The following is a 26,987-nucleotide window of genomic DNA, read 5'->3' as shown; positions in this document are numbered from 1 at the left end:
CGGCGCGAGGCTTTAGACAAAGGCCTGTAAGTGGCCTCTTTCCTTAATCACGCCAGCACAAACCCCAGGAGATTGTTTCCCAACTCCCGAGTGGCTGCTGAGTGTGAGAAGTTCATGGCGTTTGAAGGAAATCCCCAGGAGCCGAAGAGTTCGGCCAACAAAGCAAACGTCCCGTCTCCCGTCTCCTCTTCCTTTGTAGGGGAAACGAACTGAACGTCTGAAACGAAGGTGGCGCGGCCTGGACAAACCTGACCCTTCGACATCCCCCGCCCCTGCGCCCGCCCTCGCTAAGCGGGGAGGAGCGACCGCTACAATGGATCCTCCCGCAGGCTTTGTGCGCGCTGGGAATCCAGCTGTCGCCGCCCCGCAGAGCCCCCCGTCCCCGGAGGGCGCTCATTTCCGGGCCGCCCACCACCCGCGTAGCACCGATAGCCGCTGTCCCGGCAGTCTCCAGCCGTCCCGCCCGCTTGTGGCCAACTGGCTCCAGTTACTCCCCGAAATGCCAGTCGACTTCACTGGGTACTGGAAGATGTTGGTCAACGAGAATTTCGAGGAGTACCTGCGCGCCCTCGGTAAGCGCTGCCCGCTGCGCCCTAGGCGCCCCGCCGAGCAGCTCCGGGCCGCGCCCTAGAGCCCTCCCGAGACGCTTGCCTGCCTGCCTCCATCCCGGCGAGCCGCGGTCCGGTGCCCCCGGACGCCAGAAAGGGCGTCCTCGGCCACCGCTCCCAGGGCAGCCCCCAGGCTGCAGATTGGAGAATTCGGGGTTGTTAGGTTAACCGGTGGCAAATGTCTGCTCGTTGGCCCTGGAGGTGGGTAATTTCATTAGTAAATCTGGGGCTTGGTTTGCTACTTTTTGTTTTTAAACGGTTAACATAAGAGCAGAAAACTTTGTTGGGGGCGGCAGGGGAGGCACAGGCAGGCTGTGCACAGAGACAACGCAAAGCCAGCGGGAACCCTAACAGTGTTCGCGGGCGGAGAGGGCTCCTGGGGCACCGCTACCTTGGGAACGGTTCTCTGAGTTTTCCTGCCAACTCTCTGGCGCTCTCTCTCTCCCGTTCAACCCCCACCGCAGACGTCAATGTGGCCTTGCGCAAAATCGCCAACTTGCTGAAGCCAGACAAAGAGATCGTGCAGGACGGTGACCATATGATCATCCGCACGCTGAGCACTTTTAGGAACTACATCATGGACTTCCAGGTTGGGAAGGAGTTTGAGGAGGATCTGACAGGCATAGATGACCGCAAGTGCATGGTGAGGATTGGCGTCCACCCGGTGTCTCCTGCCCAGGGGGCCTGACCAAGGGCTGGGCTAGTTCATCCGAGAGGGGGCAAGGGCCTGAGGGACTGAAAACACTTCCCACTCTCAGCCCCCATGGTGGGCAGCACCAACTCATGAAGCATCCTGCTCTATCTACACTGGAAGGTGATGGTTATGAAGGCTGCCATGTGCTGTGTCTCCACTGCGTTCAGGCACTCTGCCCGGTGCTTTATGCACATGACTTCACCTAAGCCTCACACAGCCTTTGAGGGAGATATGAATATGCCCATTTTACAGATGAAGAAACAGTCTCAAAGAGATGAAGTAACATGTCCAGAGTAGCACAGCTAGGGAGGGTCTGGAGTTCAAAGCATGTCTGTTGATGCCGTTCTCTGGCTGACTGGGCTGGTGGAGGGTAAAAGCAAAGAAAGGAGGAAAGAAAAAAGAAACACAGGTAACCCCTTTGAAGTGTAAACTTTCAGTATGACTTAGTGTGAAGTCACTCCAGGAAGCTGGGGGTGCCTTGATCTCTGCTGGAAGCCCCCTGATCTGCCCATCCTTGCCCCAGAGCTGGGATTTGGCTCCTGGCCATCCCCTGCCCCACCCTGTCATCCAATGCCTACTGAGCATTCTTTGAACTTTGCAGCTGACACCTAGTCAGTAAGTCAGTGCCCCTCCAGCCCAGACCAGAGGAAACAGCAGTGGGAGAAGAGGGAGGGCCAAGAGCTCCCTCCCACAAGGGTGGGAAGCTCCTGACCCAGGACATCCCAATTAGTACTGCCACAGCAGACGCCGGAAGGCCAGCCCCAGGCCCCCATCAACATTATCTGGTTGCTGGGAGGTCAAGGTACTCTTGTTCTCCCTTTATAGTCTCGGGTTCAGAACTGGCTTATGTTCATCCCAGGAGCCGCCTTGCTTATTGATGGGGTCCTCACCCACCACCTCCCACCATTTACCAAGGGTCTTTACCGCTGGTCTGCTGTGTGTCCAGCGCTGTGCTAGTCATCTTACAGCACAGCACAGTGAGGGAGGGATAAGTAACCCCATGTTATGCAGTGACTGAGGCTCAGACAGAGGAAGAGACTTGTAAGAGATGAGACTTGAGCCCTGGGCCTTCTGATGTTGAAGCCCACAGTCCTGCTTTCTGCCAGCTTCTCTGCTGGTAGTCTGTGCAGAAACAAGATAGCTGAGGTCAGTTAGGATTGTAGTTGAAGGGATGCCCATGTCTGGGAATAGGCATCTGGAGCCTGGATGACTCATCCCCCCACCTTGTCTATTCATCTGAAGGCAGTCAGGATTGGTATCTGAGTCTGCTGTTTGGAATGATGGGAAAGAGGGGGTAGTCAGCAGGGAGGGGCCTTGGAAGGACCACTAATGGGAGAAAACACCATTGTTGCAGAGAAATGTCAGGTTTTGCCTTTAAAAATCTCAAGGACTCTTAATCTGCAGGAAAGACTCACAATAGGAAAGGAGACCTTCAGATGGCATCTGCCTTTCTCATTACTGCCCAAGACCTGCTCCCCGGCACACCGCATGGAACTTTGCTCCTTAAGAATAATCCTTACCCCCACTCACTATTGTGGAACTCACAGATCACATTGAACCTTTATTTTGGGTCACCACAAATCTGGCATGTGCTGACTTGTACTAATTATCTTCACTCTTTCCTTCCTTTCTTCATCCATTAACACATGAAACATTTATTGATCACCTAGTAATACTAGCAAATGCAGTACTCATCAAGTGCTTACTATCATGCCAGATGCTATTCAAACGTTACATTAGCTGACTTAATCTTCACAACACCCTTTCAAGCCTCATTTTACAGATAAGAAAACCACTGCAGGATTTCTTGCTGTGTGACCTTGGGGAAGTGCAGAGGGAGGATTTTAGTTAACCACTGCCCTGAACATACTGCTTCCCTCACGGGCTGGTCACCACGGCAGGCACAGGACAGCAGAGCATGTCACAGGCCCTGATGTCCAGGAAAGCAAAGTCTTTGCAGTGGAGGCAGGCACACCAACACTCGCAACACAGTGTGGCAAAGAAAAGCACAGGGTGGGAGTGAGGGGATGGGGACTACCCAGAGAAGGGGATCCCAGAAGAATTTCTGAAAGAGGTGACTTCTGTGCTTCATTGTAAAATAAAGCAGGGAGGTAGAAGGGAGGGTTTTGGATACAAAGGAAAGGACAAGGGCCACCTTTTCTTCTCACTACAGCATCAGCGTCAATCGAGCATCAAGCAGTAGTCGAGCAGACCGTGCAGATTCAGCCACTGGACGAATCCAGTGAAACTGGTCTAGGATGCATGGTTACTATCACTGCCCCAGGACTCAGGGATGCCCACTCTCAAGTAGATAGCCATTCACTCACCTGTTGTGGCCTGTTGGGAGATGGAACAGCCTGTCTGCTCTGCTCAAGCCTTCGCCTAGCCCCATGCAGTACAGAAAAGCCCTTCTCTCTGGGCTGGCCGCTGGGTGGTATGCTGCTTTGGACTGCCGGAAGGACATGGCTGGATGGGGGTAGGATGATAGAATTAGAGCAGCTGTCAGGCCTGAGACTTGTGAATGGAGGGGAGCTGGGTACCCAGAGGCCACCAGCTGGGCTCTCTGAGGGCCGCCAGGGGTCCTGGACAAGGTGGTTGCCAAAGATCACTTTCACTGCTACCCCCTCTGCCTCACACACTGGGCACCCATCAGCCAGGAGCAGTGGCCCAGAGGAGTTTGTTCCCAGCATATTACAGGAGTCCCATTCTCACTTGGGATCGGTCATTCGTCTATTTTTTTCATTCCTCTCTGGACACCACAAGCATCTCATGGTGCTTCCACTATCTTTGCAACCCCTGTGTCAATGAGACAAATCACACATGATTCCTGCCCTCATGGAGTTCAGTGTAAGGAGGAGGCAAATTGAAGCAGCCAATCACGACGTAGTGGACACTGTGCTGATACAGGCAGAGAAGCACTCCCTGCTTGGTCTGAGAGGTCAGGGAAGGTTCCCACAGGAATTGGAGTCTGAACTGTGGCTTATAGGATAGACAGGAAGTAGCCAGGCAAACAGAAAGGGGTTGAAAGAAAGGCCACGGCCGAAAGCTGTCCCACACCAGGCCCTGGGCTTGGCCCTGGGGTCGCAGAGGCAACAAGGCCTTCTGGACACCCAGGCCAGTGGAGGAGACAGGCACATCTTCAGGCCATTACAGCTCAATGCATGATGGGAGCACGGTGGGCTGGGGAGCATACAGCTGGGAGTAGGAAAGCAGTGGTCAGGGAAAGTCCCAGAGGAGGCGACAGCTGAGAGGGGCCTTAAAGGACTAATTAGGGCAGTTGTGGAGAAAAGGATAAGAGCTTTCCAGTAAGCGGGAACCACATGTACAAAGGCCCAGGGTCAGAAAAGCCTGGCTGGGAGGGAGTTTCAGAGGTGAGAGAGGAGCAGTCTGTGAAGACTTCAGCATGCCTGGAGTGCAAGATGTGGCTGGGAGAGAAGAGAGCCAGGAGAACCTGGCAGGGAGACTTGATGTGACCCTGACAGGCCTCTGTGAGTCCTTGCTGGGAGAGGTGTGGCCAGGCTGACATCCCTCCCCAGAGGGCAGAGGCTCTCACTGGCTGAGAGATCTCTGATCCTGCCTCTTTTCCATGGGAACCTTATCTGTATTCTAGAACTGCAGCCAGAGGGTGAAACCCAGCCTGCAGATGTGTTTTGTTTGGCCTGTACAATGTTTGAAAAGCTTCAGAGTCAGTTGCCAATAACTGCCAAAGATTGTAAGATTTCACAGAAAATCCGTATTTCTGGCTGTTCTTAACAAAAACAACAAGAAAAGGAAAGGCCCTGGAAACACTGGGCACCTGTTTATTCCTGCACTGCGTGGATCCCTGGAATATGCTGCAGCTGCTCCCTTTAGATGTTACATTTCCTAGTTTACCACAGTCTTCAGCCCATCCTGTTACCTGAAGTCAAGGATCAAATGGCCATTTGTCGCTGTTTGCACTGTGGGTTCCTTTAGAGCTGTGGATCCCAAAGCAGAGGCAGCAGCAGCAGCAGCACAGGGAACCTCTTAGAAATACAGATTATCTGGCCACACCCCTGGCCTACTGAATCAGAAACTCTGGGAGTGGGGCCAGCTATCTGTGGTTCAATAAGCCCTCCAGGTGGTTCTGATGCAACTAAAGCTTAAGAATCACTGCTCTGGAGTAAAGAAACATACTCTGTTCCTGTGTCTCTATAAAAAAATGGAAAACTGTAAAATTAGGTGTACAGGGCCATGGGCATGTAGAGGGCCAGTTTGGCCCATCACCTGAGTCCTATGGAGATTGCAGTCCATGCCCAGAACCACCTGAAACAGCTCTGTGTTCTCTCCCCAGGTGGAGGGGTGGAGGGACTCAGATCTGGGCGGCTCTGCATCACTAGGCTCACATTTCCAGTCTGATCTAATCAGATTTTATGTGACCACAAACAGCAGGCACTATTTTGGTAGAGATATACAAAGTCTGGGCTCAGCTGAACAGACACAGGGCTTTTCTCCATTGCTTCCTGCATGCCTTTGTCCATAAAAATGTGCGATCAGGCCCAGCAAGGAACCAGCAGCATTTGTTGAATATAACACATATGTGCTTTGGCAGGGTGGGAGCTCTTGAGAAAGGAAGGTGCTCTGACTTCAGATAGTGTTTTCTCACTCCTGAGGAAGCGAGTGCCTCAAAATGATTTGGTTCTTTGTCTCGAAGTCCCCTCAGCATGAGCAGGTTTTGTGGGAGAAGACTGAGCCTCGGCCAGGAATCACAGCCGTGAGCCTGGCTCTGCGGGGGTGGCAGAAGGGCCATTTGTCATCCCCGTGTCCAGGTCAGGTTTTTCCTGGAGGAGATGGCTTTGTTCACTCGGGGAACTGGCGCCTCCCCCTATGGCTGGAGCCTCAGCTTCATATCCATCGTTGAACTTAGGATGACCCCTCCACAGGGCCTGCCTTCTGCTCCCAGCCCTCCGCCCCTCTGTCGCTTTCTTTGTTTTTATTATAAAAGGAAAATATTCAAATAGCACAAGAAAGTATGGGCTGAAAAGGGCCCCTTCCCCCACTTGGCCTGATTCCCACTTGGTGGATCTGTGCGGAAATCTTCCTCAGACTTATAATTGATCTATCTATTGATTAGGCAGTTGGTCAAGGTCTCTATCTAAAACCAAAAGAAAGAAAGGAAAAGAAAAAAAGGAATCCACTTCTCTACATATTTTTTTAACTCAGTGATATTTCTTACACATTTTTCCATATCAGCACTTACAGATTTTCTAAGTTCTTTTTTAACCATCTATGTTTCCTTTCCTTCCCTCCCTTGACTTCCTTACTTACATCCTTCTATTTCTCCACCCATCCATCCATCCATCTAATTATATATGGTAATACATGAAATCCACCAAAGTACTGTTGACACTTTGGTTTAAACTCTTGCCAGCTTTCTGATCCTATTCTTGACCCATTAAAGAGATTTTTTGATTTGTTTTAAAACACACACACACACACACACACACACACACACACACACCACAATGCCACTGGCTAAATTAACTCCCTGGGCTGCAGCGCTGAGAATGCTGTTGGATGTGGGAGCCTCTGAGAGCTGCCCCTGCCCAGATCAGGCACCCGGCATTCAGCTGGGCCCTTTCCAGGCTAGAAACACAGGATCTCTTTCATGTCTTAGCTAAAGTTCTCCGACCTTTGAAATCGGTGTCAGCAGCGTGCTTTTGAGGATTACAAAAAGAAGAATTAAAGCAACCCAAATAAAATTCACAAAGTAGCTTTCAAAAATCACACTGCTTTGTTGGGTTTTGGGTTTTGTTAGGCAGGAACAAAGGAAAATAACATGTACTAAATCTTTACTAAGTGCCATGCCTGCCCCAATTGCTTTTTGTACTTTTTCTCCTTTGGTCCCCACAACAAATGCTGTTCAGTAAGTATCATTATACTCATTTCACAGATGAGAATCTGAGGCTCAAAGAAGTGAAGTGCCTTTTTAGCCCAAGGTCACCCTTGGGCTAGCTGGTGGCAGAGGAAGAATTCTAATTAGTCTGTTTATAAAGCTCTCTACCCCAAGGTCTCCCACAGAGCTTTGCTGAAGGCCAGCACCTCAGTTCCTTATTGTGAGCCTTCTCACAGTCTGAAGGTAAACCCAGGCAGTTTTGACAAGGCCTAGGATGAGTGAAAGGAGCACCGGTATTAGAGTCAGAACATCTATTTGAATTCTTCTCGATTATCTGACAGCGGCCTTAAATGATTAGACACACTGCCTTTGTTTTCATATCTGCAAAACGGGCATCATAATTGCTGCTCAGCGTGTCTCACAAGGCAAAGCTGAGGACCATAGAGATAGTACAGGGCACATGAGCTTGGGAAGCCACAATACTATGTGAGAACAGGGCCAGGGCCTGTGATACCCGAGACTGAGGGGCATGGCATAATCACTTATGATGGCCAGGTATTTACTGAATGAATTACAGCTGTTTGTTTTTCTGACCAACATTGTTCCTCCACCTCCCACCCAAGAGAAGCACTGTTTTCTTTATGGTGGGAATTACTCCTCCTCAACCTTTTTGGTCCTGGTGGTGCTGCAAGTCATAGTACCCTGTCTCTTCTGGAAGAGCACCTTCTGCTAGGGTGATCACAGTGTCCCGTGGCCTGTCACATACTTGTGTATGTGGCCCAAGCTGGGCCAATCACCATTTCCTGGGAGTTAATTTAGGAACCCTGAGAGACAGGTGAGTTCTATTCCGTTAAAGGTTGATGAGCTGTTACGATGTAAGCTTGTTGTTCTCAGGCCAGTCCCCTTACCCCACCTTCCTTGGCTGCATGGAAAAATCCAACTGAAGGAAAGTAAAAGATGAGGCCAATAGAGACAGAGAGAATGCAACATTAGAGGGTTACTAGAGTTCCTGACACACCATTCCTAGATTTTCCATGTACTTCAACCAATACATTTTTTTCTTTCACCTTAAGCTATGTGAATTGGTTTCCTGCCACTTGCATCTGAAAACATCCTAAGACATTCAAACTCCAGATATCAAGCGTTAAGACCCACATAAGTAGTTAGAGCAGTGGTTCTCAAATTTGAGCATGCCTTACCCCTAGAATTTCTCATTCTGAAAGTCTGGGGTGAGGCTTGAGAACTTGTTTTTCTAACAGGTTCCTGGATGATGCTGATGCTGTTGGTTCAAGGACCATGCTTTTGATAACTACTAACAAAGAAAAACAAGGAAGCAGGCTGGCCTGTGCCTAGTTTCCTGTGATTTTTCTCATCATGATTCAATGTAATAAGCCTGTGCTGGGGTAAAATGTGCCTAGTTCTAGGGGATGAATGAGAATAGGTAGGTGTAGCTCCATCCCAGGATCAGGGTAGTGGGGGATGAAGACTGCCTGGGGACATCAATCTTGCAGCAGCCCACAGTGGTTTGCAATTGAGGGTCCAAGTAAGTGATACCAATAGTGTGTGCAGCTGGACAGGTGTGAGGTACAACAGAGCAATTAGGAGCTTTGACTTTGAGATGGACCTGGATTTGAATCCTGGTTCTGCCGTACAGCTGTTTCCTTGGCAAGGGTACTTTATCCCTCTGAGCTTCAATGTGCTCATTTGTAAAAGGAGCCAAGGGTAATACCCACCTAATGGAGTTATGTGAGAATTAAATATGGTGATGAATTATTTCTGTTTCCTGTTGCTGTGTAACAAACCACTCTGAAACTTAGTACCCTAACTCAACAATATTTATTTTGTTCACAAATCTGCAATTTGGACAGGGCTCAGTGGGGATGCCTTGTCCCTGCTGCCTGCCCTGCCAGTGGGGAGGTGGAGGATCCACTTTCCAGATGGCTAACCCACACTTACTCTCTGCTGGGTGCCTGGGCTTCCTCACTATGTGGCAGGTAGTTTCCAAGAATGCAAACACCATAGGGTGCCAGCTACCTTTAATACAGGGATTAGTGAGTTCTTCCTTTCTTCCTTCCTCTTCCCACCCCTTCCCTCTTTCTTCCCTCTGTCTTTCCTGAACTGAGGGTCCAAGGATAGCATAGGAATACTCTGGGAAAGAATGGTATAAACAAGATGGGTGTGAAGGTGGGGATGGCATGGAACCCAGGCTCCAAAACCTACCTTTGCCAGCTTTACAGTGGAACTGGTCCTGCACTAAGAAAATAAAAAAAAATAATAATAATCTTCTCACAATGTGCAATAAATCAGAAAGTCATCTTACTCTTTGACTCAGGGATCCCACTTACGGGATTATATTCCAGGAAAATCACTCTATTTGTACAAAGGTATCTGTTAGTCACTCTGTGATAATAATTCTCAACAACCCACAGAAGCATAACCACTATCTCAGGGCCTACTATGCGGCAGGCCCTGCCCTGTCATTTTATGTTTATTTAATCTCCTAACAATCCTGGATAGGAGGTGCTACTCTCCCATTTTACAGACAGGGAGCCAAAGGTCCTGCCCAGGTTCACATTACTGGTTAACCATAGATTTGTGATCTCACTTCGGATGTCTCTGATTCCCTACTTTGTATGGTTTTTATAGAACAGGCTGTCTCCTGCTGGTATACCTAAATATCAAATAACTATGGGTGGTTAGAAAGACTGTGGCTTTTTAATTCCATAGACCACTATGTAGCCATGCAAATGATCACTATGAAGATAAATGAAAAGTTTTTATAGGCATTCAGTCACCAAGTTCCATAGATTCTGCTTCTTAACGTCTCTTCCTGTTTTTCTTCATTCCCACTGCTCTGAATATCTCGTGCCAGTAATAATAATAACAATTAACATCTCTCGTGCTTACTGTGTGCCAGGCTCAGCGCTTTCCATGGATTATTTCATTTAATTACTGCAGTATCTTCACATTGATCTCCATTTTACCATGCTCAACACTTCAGCCCATCCCTCCCTTTCTAAAAAGGGAATCTGATCATGCTACTCCCCAGCTCAAAATTCCCAAGGGCTTCCCAGTGCTGATGGGTAAAAGCCAGATGGCACTCAGGCTCTTCAGATCATGGCCCTGCCTGTCTCTCCAGCCCTATTCCCTCCCTCACTCCTTATGCTTGGCCCCATCCCATCATTTGTCAGTGCCTTCACTTGCCATCCTCTTTGCATCCCTCTATCACTTCTCTGAGGTATTTCTTTGCCTCTTAGGGCACCTGTGATGCTAGTTAATGTGTCTGAGATTCTACACAGCAGCAGCCACACCATCATGGGCTCAGTGGGCTCCAATGTGTTCATTAAATGAATGTTAAGTGAAAATAGCAGAACCTCAGAAACATAAATGGTAGTCATTGACCATATCACTGCAAGATGCAATTGCCATTTAATAATAGCTCATGTTTATTAGGTATTCCATGTGCCAAAAATTCTTCTAAGCACTTTCCATGCATTAATTCTTTTAATCCTCACAATAATTCTATGATGAAGATGCCAAAATTCTTCCTATATTATACATGAAGAAAATGACTCAGTCTGACTGAGTTGTAACTGGTTCTGCTCTAGAGCTAGGCCAGCCGGACCAGCCAGACTGTCATCTTTGGGATCTCATTTCTGCCCCTTACAAAGTGGGTGGCCTTATGCAAGTTACTTCACTTCTCTGTGCCTTTACTTGTCTGTGAAATGGGGATAATTATGAAATAGGGGATACCTGCTTTGTGGTGAGGATTAGATGAACGGTGTGTGGGAAAACCCACAGTGCAAACTGCCCCATCAGTATGAGCTGTTATTATTAATCCTCTCACACTGACCTGTGACCTCCAGAAGACAAATTCTGGGGGTGGTCACATGTATGAAGGGATACCTGCCAAACCAGAGAAGAGCTAGCAGGATTATGAGAGTGGAGGCTGGCCTGAAAAGGCACCTGCCTCTCCATACCCACAGGGAACAGGATGGACTAGGCCAAGAGCAGAGAGGAATTATTGCTTACTGCACATTTTGTGTGTCCTGCACTGAAATAGGTCCTTGAAACCCCTTGTTTCATTTCATCCTGATGGCTCTGCTCTGTGGCTGGGCTCACTAGCCCCATTTTGCAGATGAGGAAGTGAAGGCTCAGAGAGGTGGAGTAAATTGCTTTGGTCACCCAGCAAGAACGAGGTGAGAACCTGCAGTTCAGGTCTGCCTCTACCCAAGGCTATCATTGGGTCCCTCCTGAATGCCCAGCTTGGCAGGCAGGCAGCTGTCCCATGACTGGGCCAGACCAGGCCCGCAGCCTGCCAGGTGATATTCAATGGCCATAATATTCACGCCAGCAAAATGTTCATGTGGGAACAGTAGGCAGACCATGGGCTCAGAGCTAGGCAGAGGGGATTTAAACCATGTCTTATACTATTCCTAGTTGCGTGCCTTTGCGTATAGAGCCTAAGCACTCTGAGCCTTAGAGACTCAGGGTCAAATCACTCCAATGGTTAACCCCTTTCTATAAGGCTTACCTGTGAGGAAGAAACAGCCACATTGCTCAGAGAAAGCGTGGTGTTCACTGCAAGAGTGCCACTAGAATGCTTTCTGCTATTCATTCATTCATTCAACAAATGGTAATGCACATTTTCTCTGCCATGGATTCTAACATGGGGGCTGGTATCCTGCAGTGAATAAAAGGATCCCAGACCCCAAGGAGTTCTTCATCAAGAGATCCTGACATGCTCACTCTTCCCTGGTTACCTGGTTACTGATCTAGCACCTCTTATCTTCTGGGAGCCATTTATTTCTATTTGCCTTGAGATATATATATATATTAGAGGCCAGAGATTCCTGTGGAAGGGATGAGGCCTTCAGTGCCCCTCCTAAGCACTCTCTGACAGGATGTCCCCTCTCTTATTCTTATTCTCCCACCCTACCCCCAACTTCCACACCCCTGCCTTTGCTGGTGGAACTAATAACACACCAATTGCTTGTACTGGCCCCAGGTAGCAGATCCAGCATGGCCTGCCAGGTAAGCAAGCATCTGGATTTTCCATGGCACCAGGTTTGGCCAGCTGGAGCACGAAGACATACTGTGAGGAAGAAGAGAGGCTGTGAGCAATCTCCCCAGTAAATTCTGGGTCAGAGGTACAGGGTCAGCCTTCATGGGGAAGGTCAACCCACAGAGTTAAGCTGGGCAAAACCTATGTAGAAACTTCCCTCATGCAGACCCTGCTGTCCCTGATTTTCCTGCAACTGCCTGGGCTTGTTCCCTTTGCCTGGGACTCTCTTGTTCCTCTTCTTCCTCTTTCCACTTTTTTTTTTCTTTTTTTTTTGAAACGGAGTTTCACTCTTGTTTTCCAGGCTGGAGTGCAATCGCGTGATCTCAGCTCACTGTAACCTCTGCCTCCCGGGTTCAAGCAATTCTCCTGCCTCAGCCTCCCAAGTAGCTGGGATTACAGTCACACGCCACCACACCTGGCTAATTTTGTATCTTTGGTAGAGACAGGGTTTCACTATGTTGGTCAGGCTGGTCTCAAACTCCTGAGCTCAGGTGATCCATCTGCCTCAGCCTCCCAAAGTGCTGGGATTACAAGTGTGAGCCACTACACCTGGTTCTTCTTTCCACTGTTTGCTAACTCCCATGGTGTTTTCTGGCATCACTTCCAGCATTATTTCTAGCCTTACCTCTTCCAGGAAGCCTTCCCTGATGGGCCTCTGTCTCTACCTTAAAGGCTGTTGAGGTGCCTTCTGACTTCCATAACCTCCAGCATTTGTCTACCAGTACTTACCATTCTGCTGGAATTCTCTGTCTTCTTACCTTCTTCTCAGATAATCTGTGAGCCCTCAAGAGCAGGCCACTGACCTTACTTCCCTCTCTCCAGCACCTACAGCTGGTGCATAGGAGGTGTGAAACCCATGATTGCTGAATGCTGTTCCCTTGCACAGAACCACGTGGTGAATTCCTATTGCTCAGTCAAGGGTCAGTTTAAATCAGGGAACTGCAGAGCACAGTCATCAAGAGCATGAGCTCTAGAGCCAAATCTCATCTCCCCACTTCACGGCTGGGTGAACTTCAGGCCTCAGTCTCCACATTTGTAAAATGATGAGAAGCATACCTGCTCTAGGAGGTTGTCAGGAGTCAACTGGTATGACATATACTTTGCCTAGTACCCTGCCCAGCACATAATGTTGGGCATTATCATTATCATAACAACACGTTGTTATGATATTGATTATGGTGACTGATAATGACAGCAATGCTATCACTCCCACCAGGGAGCCTTCCCTGACCCCCCAGGCTGGGTTGCAGGCCGTCATCCATCCCAGCATATAGCACAGAGGTGTCATTGCCTTCTCTCCAGGCTGAGCTACCCCATGACAGAGCTTCTGTGCAGCCCAGCCTTAGGGCCACCCTAAGTGCTAGGTCCCTGGGATGAATGAGTGCAGTTCCACAGGGCCCTGTGACCTTCTCCAGTCCTGTTCCCACCTCCTTATCCAGAACCTTGGCCTTGAGCACTCCAATGGTTTAAACTGACTCTAGGAACTTTCTGAATTGTTTAAGGAAAAATAACTATAACATGTCAAGTTTATTAGTCTTAACATTTTCTCATTTTGTCTTAAGAATTGTGTTATCATTTGCTGTTAGCTTTTTCATGGTATTAGAATTGCATTCTTTCATGCTCACAAAAGCCTTGTTGTGGCTATACTATTTATAGTGATTGCTTTGAACATCTATTATGTCTCTAATTACTCGTTCACATTTTAAGGCCTTATTAATTTAGTTTTAATCTGCTTTTAGAGTGAAACTGGCTTTTCCTCTTGAATGTGCTGACTTTTGATTCCAGCCCCCCAGGAATGGATCAGAGAAGAGGAGCCGCTACCCACCCACTCATCAGCCTGGCCTCAGGGGCAGCTCATGGACTTCTTAGCCAGAGAGAACTGGGTTCAAGTTATGGCTCAAGCCCTAACCCCTTGGTGATGGGCTGGTTACTTATAGAAGCCTAATTTTTATCAGCTCTAAAGCTTGAAGATTTAGTGAAACATTGTGGAAAGCTCCCAGCACAGTACCTGGCACCTGGCAGGTTCTCTGTCATCTCCCCTACTTTTCCCTCCTGATCACTTATTTAACACAAGCACCAGATGCTGAAAACCCTCTAATTGCCCCAGGAACACACATACTCTCAAAGGGAGAAGCACACTTTCAAATCAAACTCCAGGATTTGCATCTTTTAGCAATTTACATTATGCGGAGAAAGTATCTACTCACTGTCTGGTTTTGAAATTTTACCCCAAATCGAAAGAGCATGGGTTTTGGCGTCAGACCTGGGTCGGTCCTGGCTCTGGCCTTTGCAGGCAGTATCACCACGGGCAAGGCTTCACCTCTCATAACCTGGCTGTGGAACCACAGAAACAACAGAATTCAGTCCCAGCCCTCCAGAGGTGGATCCGTAAACAGAGGGACTACTAGGGCTGGGTGGAGGGCTGTGAGTGATCCAACATCCCCTGCTCTTGAGAGTGGTGTTTTGGCATGGGAGTGTTAATGAATGTCACAAGTTTCTTGATACCAAATAGAGTTCCTACCATTTGCAGGTCATACCGGTCACTGCCAAGAGATGGCTCTATTTAGTGGGAATTGTCTGGCACTCCTAGTATAAGTCACCTAAGTGGGGCAAGTGGGCCTTGAAACATCCCTGGGAGACACTCACTCAGGCTGCCTGTGGGAGCTGGGCTTATTGTGTCACTCTCCCATGCAGCAGTGACGGCTGGGGTTTCTAAGTGGTCAGAGGAGCTGGAAAATGGCTTCCGAAATAACAGTCTCTTGTCATAGTGGTACAAAGATGTCTTCATTCATCTGTTGGCACATGTCTCTGGGTAAACTGCCAGCAAGGCCAAAGTGATGGGGGTTATTATTAGTTTTTAATAGAAAAGTTAGACTGGCTTCACTTTCCAACCAGCTTCCCTAGTTCCAGCCCATTTGCAGACTTTTGGGTGGTCTGTGGGATGAAAATTTCTTGTGAGGAGGTGAGCTGAAGATGGCCATCCCTCCTGGTTGCTCTTGGATTGTCTGGGCTTCATTTCTAACGTGGTCCCAGAGCCCATGTGGGGGTTGGGGGAAGCAGCATTGTCTAGCCCCTTTGGTTTGTACCCATGTTCACCCCACCCCCACAGCCACCTGCCTTTTCTCTGGGACTTGAAAAGCATCAGGAATATCTTCCTACCTGAAATTCTTCCATTAGACCCTGATTAATTGGATTAATCTAGGAAACCAGATTAAATGACCATTTAACGACCCTTTCAGATCTGGCTGAATCCTTGTCCCCGAATGTTCACTGCTCCTGATCTAGCAAAGACAGCTGGCTGCTGACTTCAGAGGGAGGTCATGGAATAAGTTATTGGGTCCTAGGGAAAGTTGTTTTCATAAGTTCTACTTTGTGTCACAAGAAAATGAATTATCATGGTTTGTTAGGCATTCACCTTCCAACATTACTTATTTCCTTTTCCCTGTCATTTGTGTTTAAGTGATAGTCCCCCTCCTTGGCTCCACACCTCCTTTTTCTGTTCTTATGACAAATCAGATTCTCTTTGAAATAACTAGTCTATTCCCACAAGATAAAAAACTTAAAATGAAAAATCCAGTCCCACCAAAAGTTAACATGGGGAGAGTGGGAGAATTAAATCACATTGCTGAGCCATCCCAGCTATCAGTGGGGGTCTTCAAACAGATCTTCTGCTTAAACAAAGACCAGTTAACGTATAAAGGAAGCAGGCATCGTGGTGCTCAGCAGGCAGCCCCTGCAGGTCTCCTCATGGATCCCAGTATCCTAGAAAGAGAAGGAGCTTCCAAAACCTTGGCCATGATGAATAGCATGTCAATCACTGCTTCACAAATCTCCAACTCTTAAAAAAAAGACTTTCATTATTGTTCAACATTGACAAGGAAACCCATCTTTATCTAAGCTCTGGGCATCATGATTACCATTACCTAGTGCCTCCTATATGCCAGCCCTATGCATTTTCTGTATATTTTCTCAAATCCTCAGAACAACCTGGTAAAGTAGGTGCTTTGTTTATCTAATGCCATGTAACCAGCCCAAAACTTAATAGGTTAAAACAACAACCTTATATTCTCATGATTCTGTTGGTTAATTGTGCAGTTCAGCTGCCTGTGGCTGTGTTCAGCTGAAAGCTCAGTTGGGGCGCCTCAGCTCTTCTCCAAGTGGCTTCTTTCCCATCCTCCAGGGCTTCTCCTTGTGCCCTTTCTCTTTGGCAGAATATCCTGGACTGCCTTAACATATAGCAGCTGGATTTCAAGAGGGGAAGATTCCAAGAGGACAAGCCCCCAGCATACAAGTGTTTATAAAGGCACTACTTTCATCATGCTTGTTCATGTCTCACTAGCCAGAGCTAGTCACGTGGCCAAACCAAGCCGATGTAGGAAGAGACTTCACAGGGGTTTGAATATCATGAGACTCGGGAGTCACCAGTGGAAGAGTCTACCACAGTAGGTATCGTTTAGCCTTCTTTTGCAGTTGAGGGCACAGAGACTCAGAGAGGTTAATCCAGTTGCCCAGTGTCATCCAACATAGTCAGGAACAGAGGACCCAGCTCTCTCTGATACCATGTTCTTTGCTGCCCATACTAAGTCAACCTGATATAGGTTGAGGTGGTATAGTAGGAGGTGGGCAGGGACCAGGAGCCAAGTATAAATGGCCAGTAAGCTTCCAGGATTCTTTAACCCAGAGGACAGCCTGACCAATTCCCTGGCCCACCTGCCCTCCTGGATGGTTCTACCCAACAGCACAGGCAGCAAAGACAGGCACTGAAAACATGCTCCAGGCCACAGTCTGGGTTTTTCAGTCTGATATTCTGGCCCCATCTCCCCACCACCCCCAACAACCTTGTTCCTCCTCTCCTTAACTCCAGGATAGTCTTCTACAACACTGGCTTGTTGTCATTTCTCCCTCATCACCTCCTACCCCTTGCATCCTTTTTCACTCTGCCTAGAATGCCCCTCCCATTTTTAGAAACTCCTTTGAGGCCATGACAGCCTGGGCACTTCTCTGTGGGGACCTCTACAGGCAGAAACCTTTAAGACCTCTTTCTGACTCCCAGCACCCATACCCCCACAATGGTTGGAATGAACTTAAGGGTGTTCCTCCAGGAGTCTGCTCAGAGTCTTAGCACAATGTCCATGTGTTTTTCTGCAGCCCCCAACGATTTTAGCCACCATCTCGCGGGCACCTGGCAGGTGCCCTGCCCTAGACTGGGAAACATGTGGGCACCAAGTCATGCAAAGCCGGTGCTCCAGCCCAGATTCTTTCTCTCATTTACTAGGTGACCAGAGAAAGTCATGGAACCTCTCTGAGCTCAGCCACCCCTCTACATCCAATACAGACAAGAATAATCTCTGCTTTGTCCAACTCCTAGCACTTTAGGAGGCCAAGGCAGGTGGATCACCTGAGGTCAAAGAAAATAATCTCTGCTTTGTCCAGTATCAGAGTCAACAGAAGCTTGGGGTTAAGAAAGGCTTTCTGGGAGACTGATGCAGTATGCATGTGATAGGGATCCTTCCCTTTAAGAAGCCTGGTTTGTAGGGCTCTCAGAAAGGCTCCTCTACACCCCAACAGACTTCTGCTCTCTCTATCCCTCAATCTGTCAAGCTGCCTGAAATTCTGCCATCTGTCATTCTTTTGGGCTAAGGTATTATTATTGTTTATATCCAGATGGCCCCTGTTAAAAGATGCCAGCGATCTGGAAATGGTAACACAGTAGCCCCAGGAGCAAAAGCATGCTTTACCATTAATAAACATCTCTCTCATGGTCATTCTCTGACCCTGGTGTTGGAAGGCAAATAGGTGTGAGCTTTCTGGAGATAAAGTTGGCAATACTCATCAAAAGCTTTACAAATATGCACACTCTTTGATGCAACAATTCCTCCTCTTGAAATTTCTTCTAAGGGAACAATGTGTTCAAAACTATGTATACAAAGAAGTCTTATTTATAGTAGCACAGAATTATAAATAAATAACTTAAATGTCCAAAATAGGTAATTGGCTAAATAACAGTATGTATGTACAATCAAATACTATCAGGGACTGTTTTGTGGGCCTGTGACCAAGGCAGTCCATCAGGGCCCCAGGCTTAGAAAGCCCCTCACTTGGTTTAATGCTCTGCTGTCACCAGCTTAAAATTCTTAATGATTTTGAGCAAAGAATCCCTCATTTTCATTTTGTGGTGGACCACACACACACTATGTAGCTACTTCCTAGAATATTACGTAGCAATTAAAATAATGCTTACGGAGAATATTTGTTGAAATGGGAAATTGCTTCAATTAAATGAAGAAATGAGGATACGAAACCATAAATGATGCAATCCTAATTTTGTATAAAACAGAAACATGTAGATAGATAGATAGATAGATATAAAAAAAAGAGTGGATGGAAATTTACCATACATTGTAACGTATACAATGTTAGAGCAATTATCTCTTTTTTTTTTTTTTTTTTTAAGACGGAATTTTGCTCTTGTTGCCCAGGCTGGAATGCGATGACATTATCTCAGCTCACTGCAACCTCCACCTCCCGGGTTCAAGCAATTCTCCTGCCTTAGCCTCCCAAGTAGCTGGAATTACAGGCATGCACCACCACGCCCAGCTAACTTTGTATTTTCAGTAGAGAAGTAGAGACGGGGTTTTACCATGTTGATCAGGCTGGTCTCGAACTCCTGACCCCAGGTGATCCACCTGCCTCGGCCTCCTAAAGTGCTAGGATTACAGGTATGAGCCACCACGCCTGGCCTAGAGTAATCATCTCTAAAGAAACAAAACTACATGTATCATTTTTATTACCATTTTCTTCTTTGGTGTTTTTTTTTTTTTTAATTTTCCAATACAAAGACTATGACTATACTTCCTGACTAATATTTCCAGAAGAGGCAAAAATGTATGTCATAGCTGAAAACAAGCAATTGTCTCTTGTGCCTCTGAGTGAATCCGGAACCCTTCATATGCACAGTAGCCTTCTGGATAAACACATGAAGAGAAGATCAGTTGATGAGGAAACCAAGTGTTCTTATGCGCTTCTTGAAGCTGAGGACTGATTTCTGGGTCCCCACTTCCCTCTACAGGCCTGGGATGGAAGGAGCACGGATAAGTGAATGGGTGTCCTGTCTTATTTATGGCATGAGGTCATGAGTAGTCTTTACCCATGACATGTCTCACCACACATTAACCACACTATGTTTTGCGTTCTCTCTAGCCTGGGACTAGACTGTGCCCTGAGTGAATTTCTGGATCAGAGAGAGGATCTGCCCCCCAAGTCCTTTTATGCCCCATTTCTCTCTGGAGCAGAGAGCAGACTTACTCCTATGCAAAGCTGGGGGAGCACATGTGGCTCCACCTGCCTCCCTCGTGCATGTGTCGCATTGCAGGCTTCACCCCAACAGCAGGGGGCAGTAGTGATCAGCAGGCCCAGGTGGGAGGCCTCGGGTGGGGAGGTCCTCCTGCAGGGAGTGGCCCCACTAACGCCACACCCATCTCCCATAAGTCTCCTCTCCCAAATCCTTTATTTGGCTGTTGCTGACTGTCCTGACTCAGCTGAGCATGGCAAGGAACACAAGGATCCTAGAACCTTAGCTCTCTACATTCAAGGCCTGAGTTAATGTCCCCATGTGACAGATGAGAGCACAGGGGCCCTGAAAAGGGAAGGATTTGCTGAGAGCCACACAGTGAGCAAGGGGCAAACAGAGTGCTGAGCACTACTGTGGGGAGGCCAGGCTCATAACACAGAACTGCCCCATATGGGACGGCTATTCAAAAGAAGGTGGGCAGCCCCAAATATGAGTGATGCCCACTGCACTTTCTGTGTGCCCACATCTGCGACATGTGTCCCAGTCTAGGGCACACTCATGGCTATGCTGGGATGACAGGACCACCTTGCCTCTGAAGTCCAACACTTTTTTTCAGCCCCGTGTTGCTAGGTGGGCCTTTTCTGCTCCACTAAGACTGAAATCTCCCCAGGACACAGGCTGGGCCTCCTCCTCCTGCCTGTCTTCCCTTCAGCATGCCCAGCACATGGCAGGGCTTACAGTGCTCAGGGAAGATGTGGGGGCTCAAATGTGGGGTGTAGAGGGTGTCACAGTGCTCATCTGCGCTCTGCCAAGCCCAGGCTGGGCTGTGGGATCTTCCTCGCCTTCCTCCTCAGTTCCCTGGTGCCCTCCTGATGAGCTCCTAAGTGTACTTCCTGCTGTCCCACCTCAGGCCTTCACCCGGTGGTGGGCTACTGGGAACTCTTCTCCACAGCGCCTCCTTTCCTCTCCTTCAGCTCCATTCTTCTCTCCTTAGAGCCCAGCCCTAGTGAATCCCACTCCCTGGACTCTCACCTGGGCTCCCACAGCCTCTGGCCTGTAACCCTGGTGACCATGAACGCATCAAGAAGCAATTCAGTCCATTGGGGTGGGGACCTTCAGAGCCCCACAGATCTGTGTTCAGACCTGGTTCTTCCACTGAACAACATGGGTGAACTTGGCAAGTCCCTTAAGCTGATCTGTGAAAAGGAGATGCTAATCCATGCTCACGTGGATAGGCATGAGGCTTCAGAGACAGCACAGAGAGTGCCTGGCAGAGCAGGTAGGCAGCTAACAGCTGCCATTTGTACCTTCACTGGGTTATTTATATCTAAGGTCATTCTCCCTGTGAGATGAAGAGCGCTTTGAGCGCAGGGGTGGGGTCTTTTTGGTATCCCAGGACTTAGCATAGGTTGAAACAATGAATGGATGAATGAAGTGTCTGGGGATGGTCAGGGTACACTCTGAGAAGTCTGCCCCTCACCATAAGATTCTGGAAAACATCCTTCACCCCCCACACCCAGCTGTGCTCAGCCCTCAGGCCCTCCTCCCCACCTTAGCCCCATTCTCAGTGCTTGCAATGACAGCCCCACTCCAATGACTTTTTCCCTCCTAATTACCCTTTTAAATAAAATTTATGAAGGTTTTCATAAAATTTAAAACTGATTTACACACTTTAATAAAAGCATGTGATGGACAGGGAGTATTAGGCTGCAGATTTTCTACAATGAAATTGACGTGAGCACATCCCAGATTATCAAGTTTGGGAGCTGCCCCCTCCCCCAGCCTCCAGGAGCTCCCCGCTTGCTCAGGATTGACAAATGTGTCTCTTTCTTGGCAGACAACAGTGAGCTGGGACGGAGACAAGCTCCAGTGTGTGCAGAAGGGTGAGAAGGAGGGGCGTGGCTGGACCCAGTGGATCGAGGGTGATGAGCTGCACCTGGTAGGTTCCTGGGCTGGGTCAGGCCGGGTCCCCAGAGGCCCTGGTCATTGTTGAGGTCCAGATGGACCTTGGAAAAAGGCACCATGGATGGGCCTTGGTTCTGTTCTAAAGCTTCTCTTCCAAGGGCCTGGAAAAGATGCCTGGGTGACTTTAAAAACCAAGCAATGTATTTTCAAGGTCTAGGCTGACCCAATCATCTAATCAGAGGGAAGAGGTGAGGAGTTATATCCATTAAGCATCAGCAATGAGCTAAGCCCTTTTGCATTCTATAACTCTATTCTCTCAGAATAGGAATATGGCTCTTATTTTAGAGATGAGGACCTGGGGGCTCTGAAAGATTAGATTACATGTCCAAATTGCACATCTAGAAAGTGACAGAACAAACATTTGCTCCCAAATGATGTATATATTCACCATGCCAAATTGTATAGGCCAAAGCCAAGAAGGATTCTCTAAGCTTCTCTAAGATATGATCTCAATCTGGGTCAGCGGGAGGTGATTCGGGAGGGGAAGCGTCAAGGGGTCCTGTTGGTCAGCTCTGAGCCACATCCGTTCCTCTCAGCCAGCTCTGTCTGTAGGGTGCTGCAGAGCACTCCACTATACAGTTTAACTGTCTTTCCAAACAATTGGTTACTTAAACCAACTCTTGGGGAAAAATAACAGCCAATGAGTATTTTTAGAGTTCTTGCCGTAAGTGTGACTCTGCTCTGGCCAATGACCAACATCTGCTTTTGTTTCAGGAGATGAGAGTGGAAGGTGTGGTCTGCAAGCAAGTATTCAAGAAGGTGCAGTGAGGCCCAGGCAGACAACCTTGTCCCAAGGAATCAGCAGGATGTGTGGGCCAGGATCCCCCTCTTTGCACAGCATGAGGCAAAAATGTCCAGCCACCCCCAGGCATCTGTTAGCAGAGTCTGTCTCTTGGCTTTGTCACTTTTCCTTTTCTTAAAACAAAGCCATGCCAATAAAGTGATCTGTGTTCAAAACGTCTGTTTGGAGGAAGTTTCACTGCCCACTGTGCTCACTTTTTCTCCAGGGCTTCTGAGGCCAGCTTCTCCTAGTGCCACCCATGGGCAGAGTGGATAAATTCAGCCACATGTCCTGAAATTGCACCGTGTTTCTCTCCAGAGGCACAGGCTTGGGTCTAGAATGGGAGGTGGGAGAGTGGCCTGACATTCAATCATTTGTGTATCAAGTAGCTACCATGTTATGTATCTAATTGTGGCCAAAGTATAGTGAGTGCCACAAAAGCAGGAGAAGATACCTTCCACCCTAGAGATCCAACCAACAGAGAATGTCTATATAACTGCACAGTACACCAAGGAGATGCTTCGTCATTATTTGTGAATGAAATGGAACTGGACAGAATTTTAAGCCCAAAGCATAAAATTACTTAAACATAAGTAGTTACCTATTGGATTTAATTTCAGAGATGTCATGAGATGTCACCACCCTCAGACCATCCACCCCATCTACGGGCTGGTATCAGCCCTTTCTTTTCACTGTTGTAGATGAAGCAGAACTTGCAATTCCCCCTAAAAGAGACAGAGCAGCCTCACGTTCACACTAAAGTGTAGGAGATTGCTAGCTGCACCTTTGCATAAAGAAACACAAACAGGAGTGAGGACGTGAGAGATCGTGGATAGGGAAAACAATTGGAAAAGAGAAGACACATGGAGGACTCCCTTCGTGAATCTGACAATATGCCCAGACTATGCCCTACTCCTTGACAAGAGTTAGGAGTCAGAACAGCTGAGTAAAAATCCCAACTTCAGCACTCACAGGGCAACACCACACTCCTCTGGACTTCACTTCTCCAGTCAGAAAACCACAAAACGAACCTGCTTCACCTACTGCACAGGTGGGTTGTGAAACTTGTAACCTGCAAAGCACTGGACCAATAGTTCTCAGACCTGGCTAAATGTTAGAACCACTTGGAGAGTTTTCAAAATTCCATATGCACAGGCCACTCCCTACAACCAATTACATCTAAATGTTTCAAAATACCAGGCATACTATGTTGTTTGCTTATTTTTTGAGCAGGTCTTATTCCGCTGCCCAGGCTGGAATGCAGTGGCACGATCTTGACTTGCTGCAACTTCCATCTCCTAGGCTCAAGCAATCCTCCTGCCTCAGCCTCCCAAGTAGCTGGGACTACAGGTGTGTGCCATGATGCCTGGCTAATTTTTGTATTTTTTGTATAGATGGGGTTTCACCATGTTGCCCAGTCTGGTCTTGAACTCCTGGGCTCAAGCAATCCTGCCTCAGCCTTCCAGAATGCTGGGATTACAGGTGTAAGCCTTTGCACCGGCCATTACTTATGTTTTTAAGGTTCCCCCAGGTGATTTTAATATGCAACTGGAGTTGAAAACTGGTGCCCTAGACCAGTTTCAGGGTTCTCAACTGGGGGGTCAGTCAGTGCTCATTCCACCCCCAGGGTTAGAGGTATTTAGTGATATCTGGAGACACACTTTATTTCACAACTTGGGTGCAGGGCACTATTAGCATCTATTGGTTAGTGGCTACGGATACTGCTAAACATCCTATTATGCACAGGAAAGCTCTCACGACAAATAATTATCCCACCCAAAATGTCAATAGTCGTGACATTGAGAAACCCTGCCTCACACAAATGTAAGAAATGCTTTTTTTTATTATAGGAATAATTTCCCTAGCCTAGACAAGGAAATGAAAACTCAAAATTGCATAATATTCTGTAGACCCCTGCACCGTTGTGGCCCTGGTCTCTGTCCCTGAGGTTGGAAAACTCAAAGGTAAAGAGTCTTATAAAGACCATTCATTCATCACACACATATTTAATGAAGATCTATTATGTGCCAGGCACTAATCTTCTTGGGCATGCAGAAATGTTTGAAACACCGCAAGTTCCCATCCCATCCCAGGTATTGCAACTTCCATCACACCTCCACCCCCAATGCATAAAAGCCTCACCCAACAGTTAAGTTCTGATGGAGGACTCAAAATTACGGCCTTGTTAGCCTAAGTGTGCACGGAATGTAGGAGTTGTGGCCCTACCCTCAGGAACCTCTGGTCCCATGGGAAGATTCAGTCCCACGCTGATTGAACAGCTTGAATACTGGGACTGATCTTAGTGGGCAGTGGGGAGCCACAGGAGGTTTTTGAGCAGGAAAGTGACATGATCATCCTCTGAGCAGAATTAATCAGGCAGCCATTCTCTCAGTAGTAAGAAAAAAAAAGAGTGAGGAATACCAGTTAGCACAGGACAGTCACATTTAATTCGAAATTCACTTCATATGAGATTAATCTTCCCAAAGAAATACATGTAAAGTAAGAGGAATGTTTCCTATTTTACATAAATCTATAACCACAGAAACAGACTTTTGGCTTTAATGCTGCTTTTCATTTTCTCAGCACTATCCAAAATTTGCAGAGGGCTTGCTCCTAAGTTGGTGGCAGCATGCATCACGGGGGTCGTTCGGGCTTCTTGGTGGCATGTTAGCACCTCTCACCTCTGGTCCAAAGCTACTGATGTTCGCTCCATTTTTGGAACACTACTGCAAGTTCCACACTTAACCAGCACTTGGATGCCATTGTTATAGGATATAAAAAAAGATTTTCAATTCTAACAGCACCTGATAACATAACTGGGCATTAATAAAGAAATAACTCTGTGAATTTCCAAAGCATGGCTGTGATGCCCACGAGGACTGACAAAGGATGGAGGTTGTGTATTTATCAGCTTACCTGGTACCTCTAGGCTGTGGAAGTAGAGTTAACCACATCTGACAATTCCCTGGGCCTGCCACCTTGAAAAGTACAGGATTTTTGACATTTTTGAACTGAAAGTTACAATATTTCAAAACATACTCTGAGTCTTTATTTTTTATTTATTTATTTTGAGACAGAGTCTCATGTGTCACCCAGGCTGGAGTGCAATGGTGATCTCGGCTCACTGCAACCTCCGCCTCCCGGGTTCAAGCAATTTTCCTGCCTCAGCCTCCCGAGTAGCTGGGATTACAGGCATCAGCCACCATGCCCAGCTAATTTTTGTATTTTTTGTAGAGACGAGGTTTTGCCATGTTGGCCAGGCTGGTCTCAAATTCCTGGCCTCAAGTAATTTGCCCGCCTCGGCATCCCAAAGTGCTGGGATTACAGGCGGGAGCCACCGCGTCTGGCCTCTGAATCTTTATTAATATATATACATTACATAACTGCAAATTTTAAAAAAGTAGGACTGTCATGTGAAGTAACTCTGGCAGGATGCACTGAAGCTGAGCCCAGTGCAGTAACAGGCCCTCAGTGAGGAAAGGCAGAGCGTGAAGTGGTTGAGTGTCCAAGCTCTGGAGGCACAGGGCCGGGGTTAAAATCCCAGCTCTGCCACTTCCTAGTTCTGTGAAGTTAAGGCAAGTCATGCAAACTCTCTGTGCCTCAGTTTATTCATCTGTAAATTGAGGCTAACTACTACTCATAGATGTTTTGTAAGGATTAAATGAATCTAATACATGTAAGCAACTTAGAGTAGATATATTTTATTTGCAAAGAGATTTGAACAGTGTCTGGTATATAACAAGCCGATTTACATGTGGGTTTTTCTTTTTTTTTCTTTTTTTTTTAAACGGGCCTGAGAGGCACCTCAGGGGTGGAATCCACATGACTTTTTGCCCACAGGGCATGGAGAGAAACTGAAATCCAGGGAGAGCCAGGGAAGCATTTAACAGAAATTGAGGAGGGAGATTAGTGGGTAGCCTGGCTAGGGCAGGAAGCCCCCAGACACTGTCTCAGTAGCAAGGAGAGGGGCTAGGACAGGGCTTTTACCTCCTGAGGATGCAAACCCAGCTGCAGGTTGTCTGCCACCCCTCTCTCTACACACACACACACAAGATACTAGTCAGGACATTGGAGCTTCTGGTGCACAGACACCATGACCCGAAATCACAGAGCTGGTGGGAGGACAGACTTCGGACCCTAAATTCCCAAGACTCCTAAAATATTCCCTGGGCAACCTCCAAAATCTTTCCACAAGAAAAACATGGCAAATTGAACCCCAAGGGCCTCTCTGGAAGCCCTAATGTATAACTTCTGTCTCAATTAACCAGGGCACGACTATTGCTCCTTTCAGGAGCAAATTAAACAGCTCAACACTGCGATTGCACCTGTGTAACTCTCCTAGCTGTTCCCTATCCATGCCAACACTGCCAGGAGCAATTTCCCACGCCACCTCACCCCCCACCTGCAGATCTGGGTCTCTCTCAACTCTGAGTCCCCAGGGCCTCCTCCTCTTCCTCAGCCTGGCCCCACATCCCACTCTGAGCTGAAGACCTACAGGACTGAGTCAACTTAGGTAGCGGGGACTTGCTAATCATCCACTTCGCCAGAATGGGCTTCCCTCTCCAAGGAAGTTGGGACAAGGATAGGGATGGTTGTTCCCTTGTTTAAATATATATGTGTATATATATGTATATATATATATATGTATATATGCACATATATATTTGATTCACTCTGAGAGGGACACTTAACAATGACATTTCCTATCCCCCCTCCAATTATCAAAATA

At 47.6% G+C, this 26,987-nt stretch overlaps 1 protein-coding gene across 1 annotated transcript; it reads left to right on the top strand.

Annotated features, from left to right (window-relative positions):
- The first annotated feature begins 205 nt into the window (after positions 1-205).
- RBP1 (retinol binding protein 1) lies at positions 206-22,438 on the top strand. The gene is made up of 4 exons (XM_009446564.3): positions 206-572; positions 1,073-1,251; positions 21,350-21,451; positions 22,192-22,438. The coding sequence occupies exons 1-4, from the start codon at positions 314-316 to the stop codon at positions 22,243-22,245; spliced, it is 594 nt and encodes a 197-aa protein (XP_009444839.1). The 5' UTR covers positions 206-313; the 3' UTR covers positions 22,246-22,438.
- Positions 22,439-26,987: the final 4,549 nt, after the last annotated feature.

Source organism: Pan troglodytes, chromosome 2 (assembly GCF_028858775.2).
Source record: "Pan troglodytes isolate AG18354 chromosome 2, NHGRI_mPanTro3-v2.0_pri, whole genome shotgun sequence".
Taxonomy (NCBI): domain Eukaryota; kingdom Metazoa; phylum Chordata; class Mammalia; order Primates; family Hominidae; genus Pan; species Pan troglodytes.
Note: the sequence above shows the minus strand (reverse complement) of the source record. Positions and strands in the feature narration are given on the sequence as shown.

What these genes read in the sequence shown, in the direction of transcription:
- RBP1 (XM_009446564.3), top strand. Translation starts at nt 314, where the DNA reads ATGGATCCTCCCGCAGGCTTTGTGCGCGCTGGGAATCCAGCTGTCGCC. An exon ending in GGAGTACCTGCGCGCCCTCG is followed by an intron (nt 573 to 1,072) that starts GTAAGCGCTGCC and finishes CCCCCACCGCAG; the next exon opens with ACGTCAATGTGGCCTTGCGC. An exon ending in AGGGTGATGAGCTGCACCTG is followed by an intron (nt 21,452 to 22,191) that starts GTAGGTTCCTGG and finishes CTTTTGTTTCAG; the next exon opens with GAGATGAGAGTGGAAGGTGT.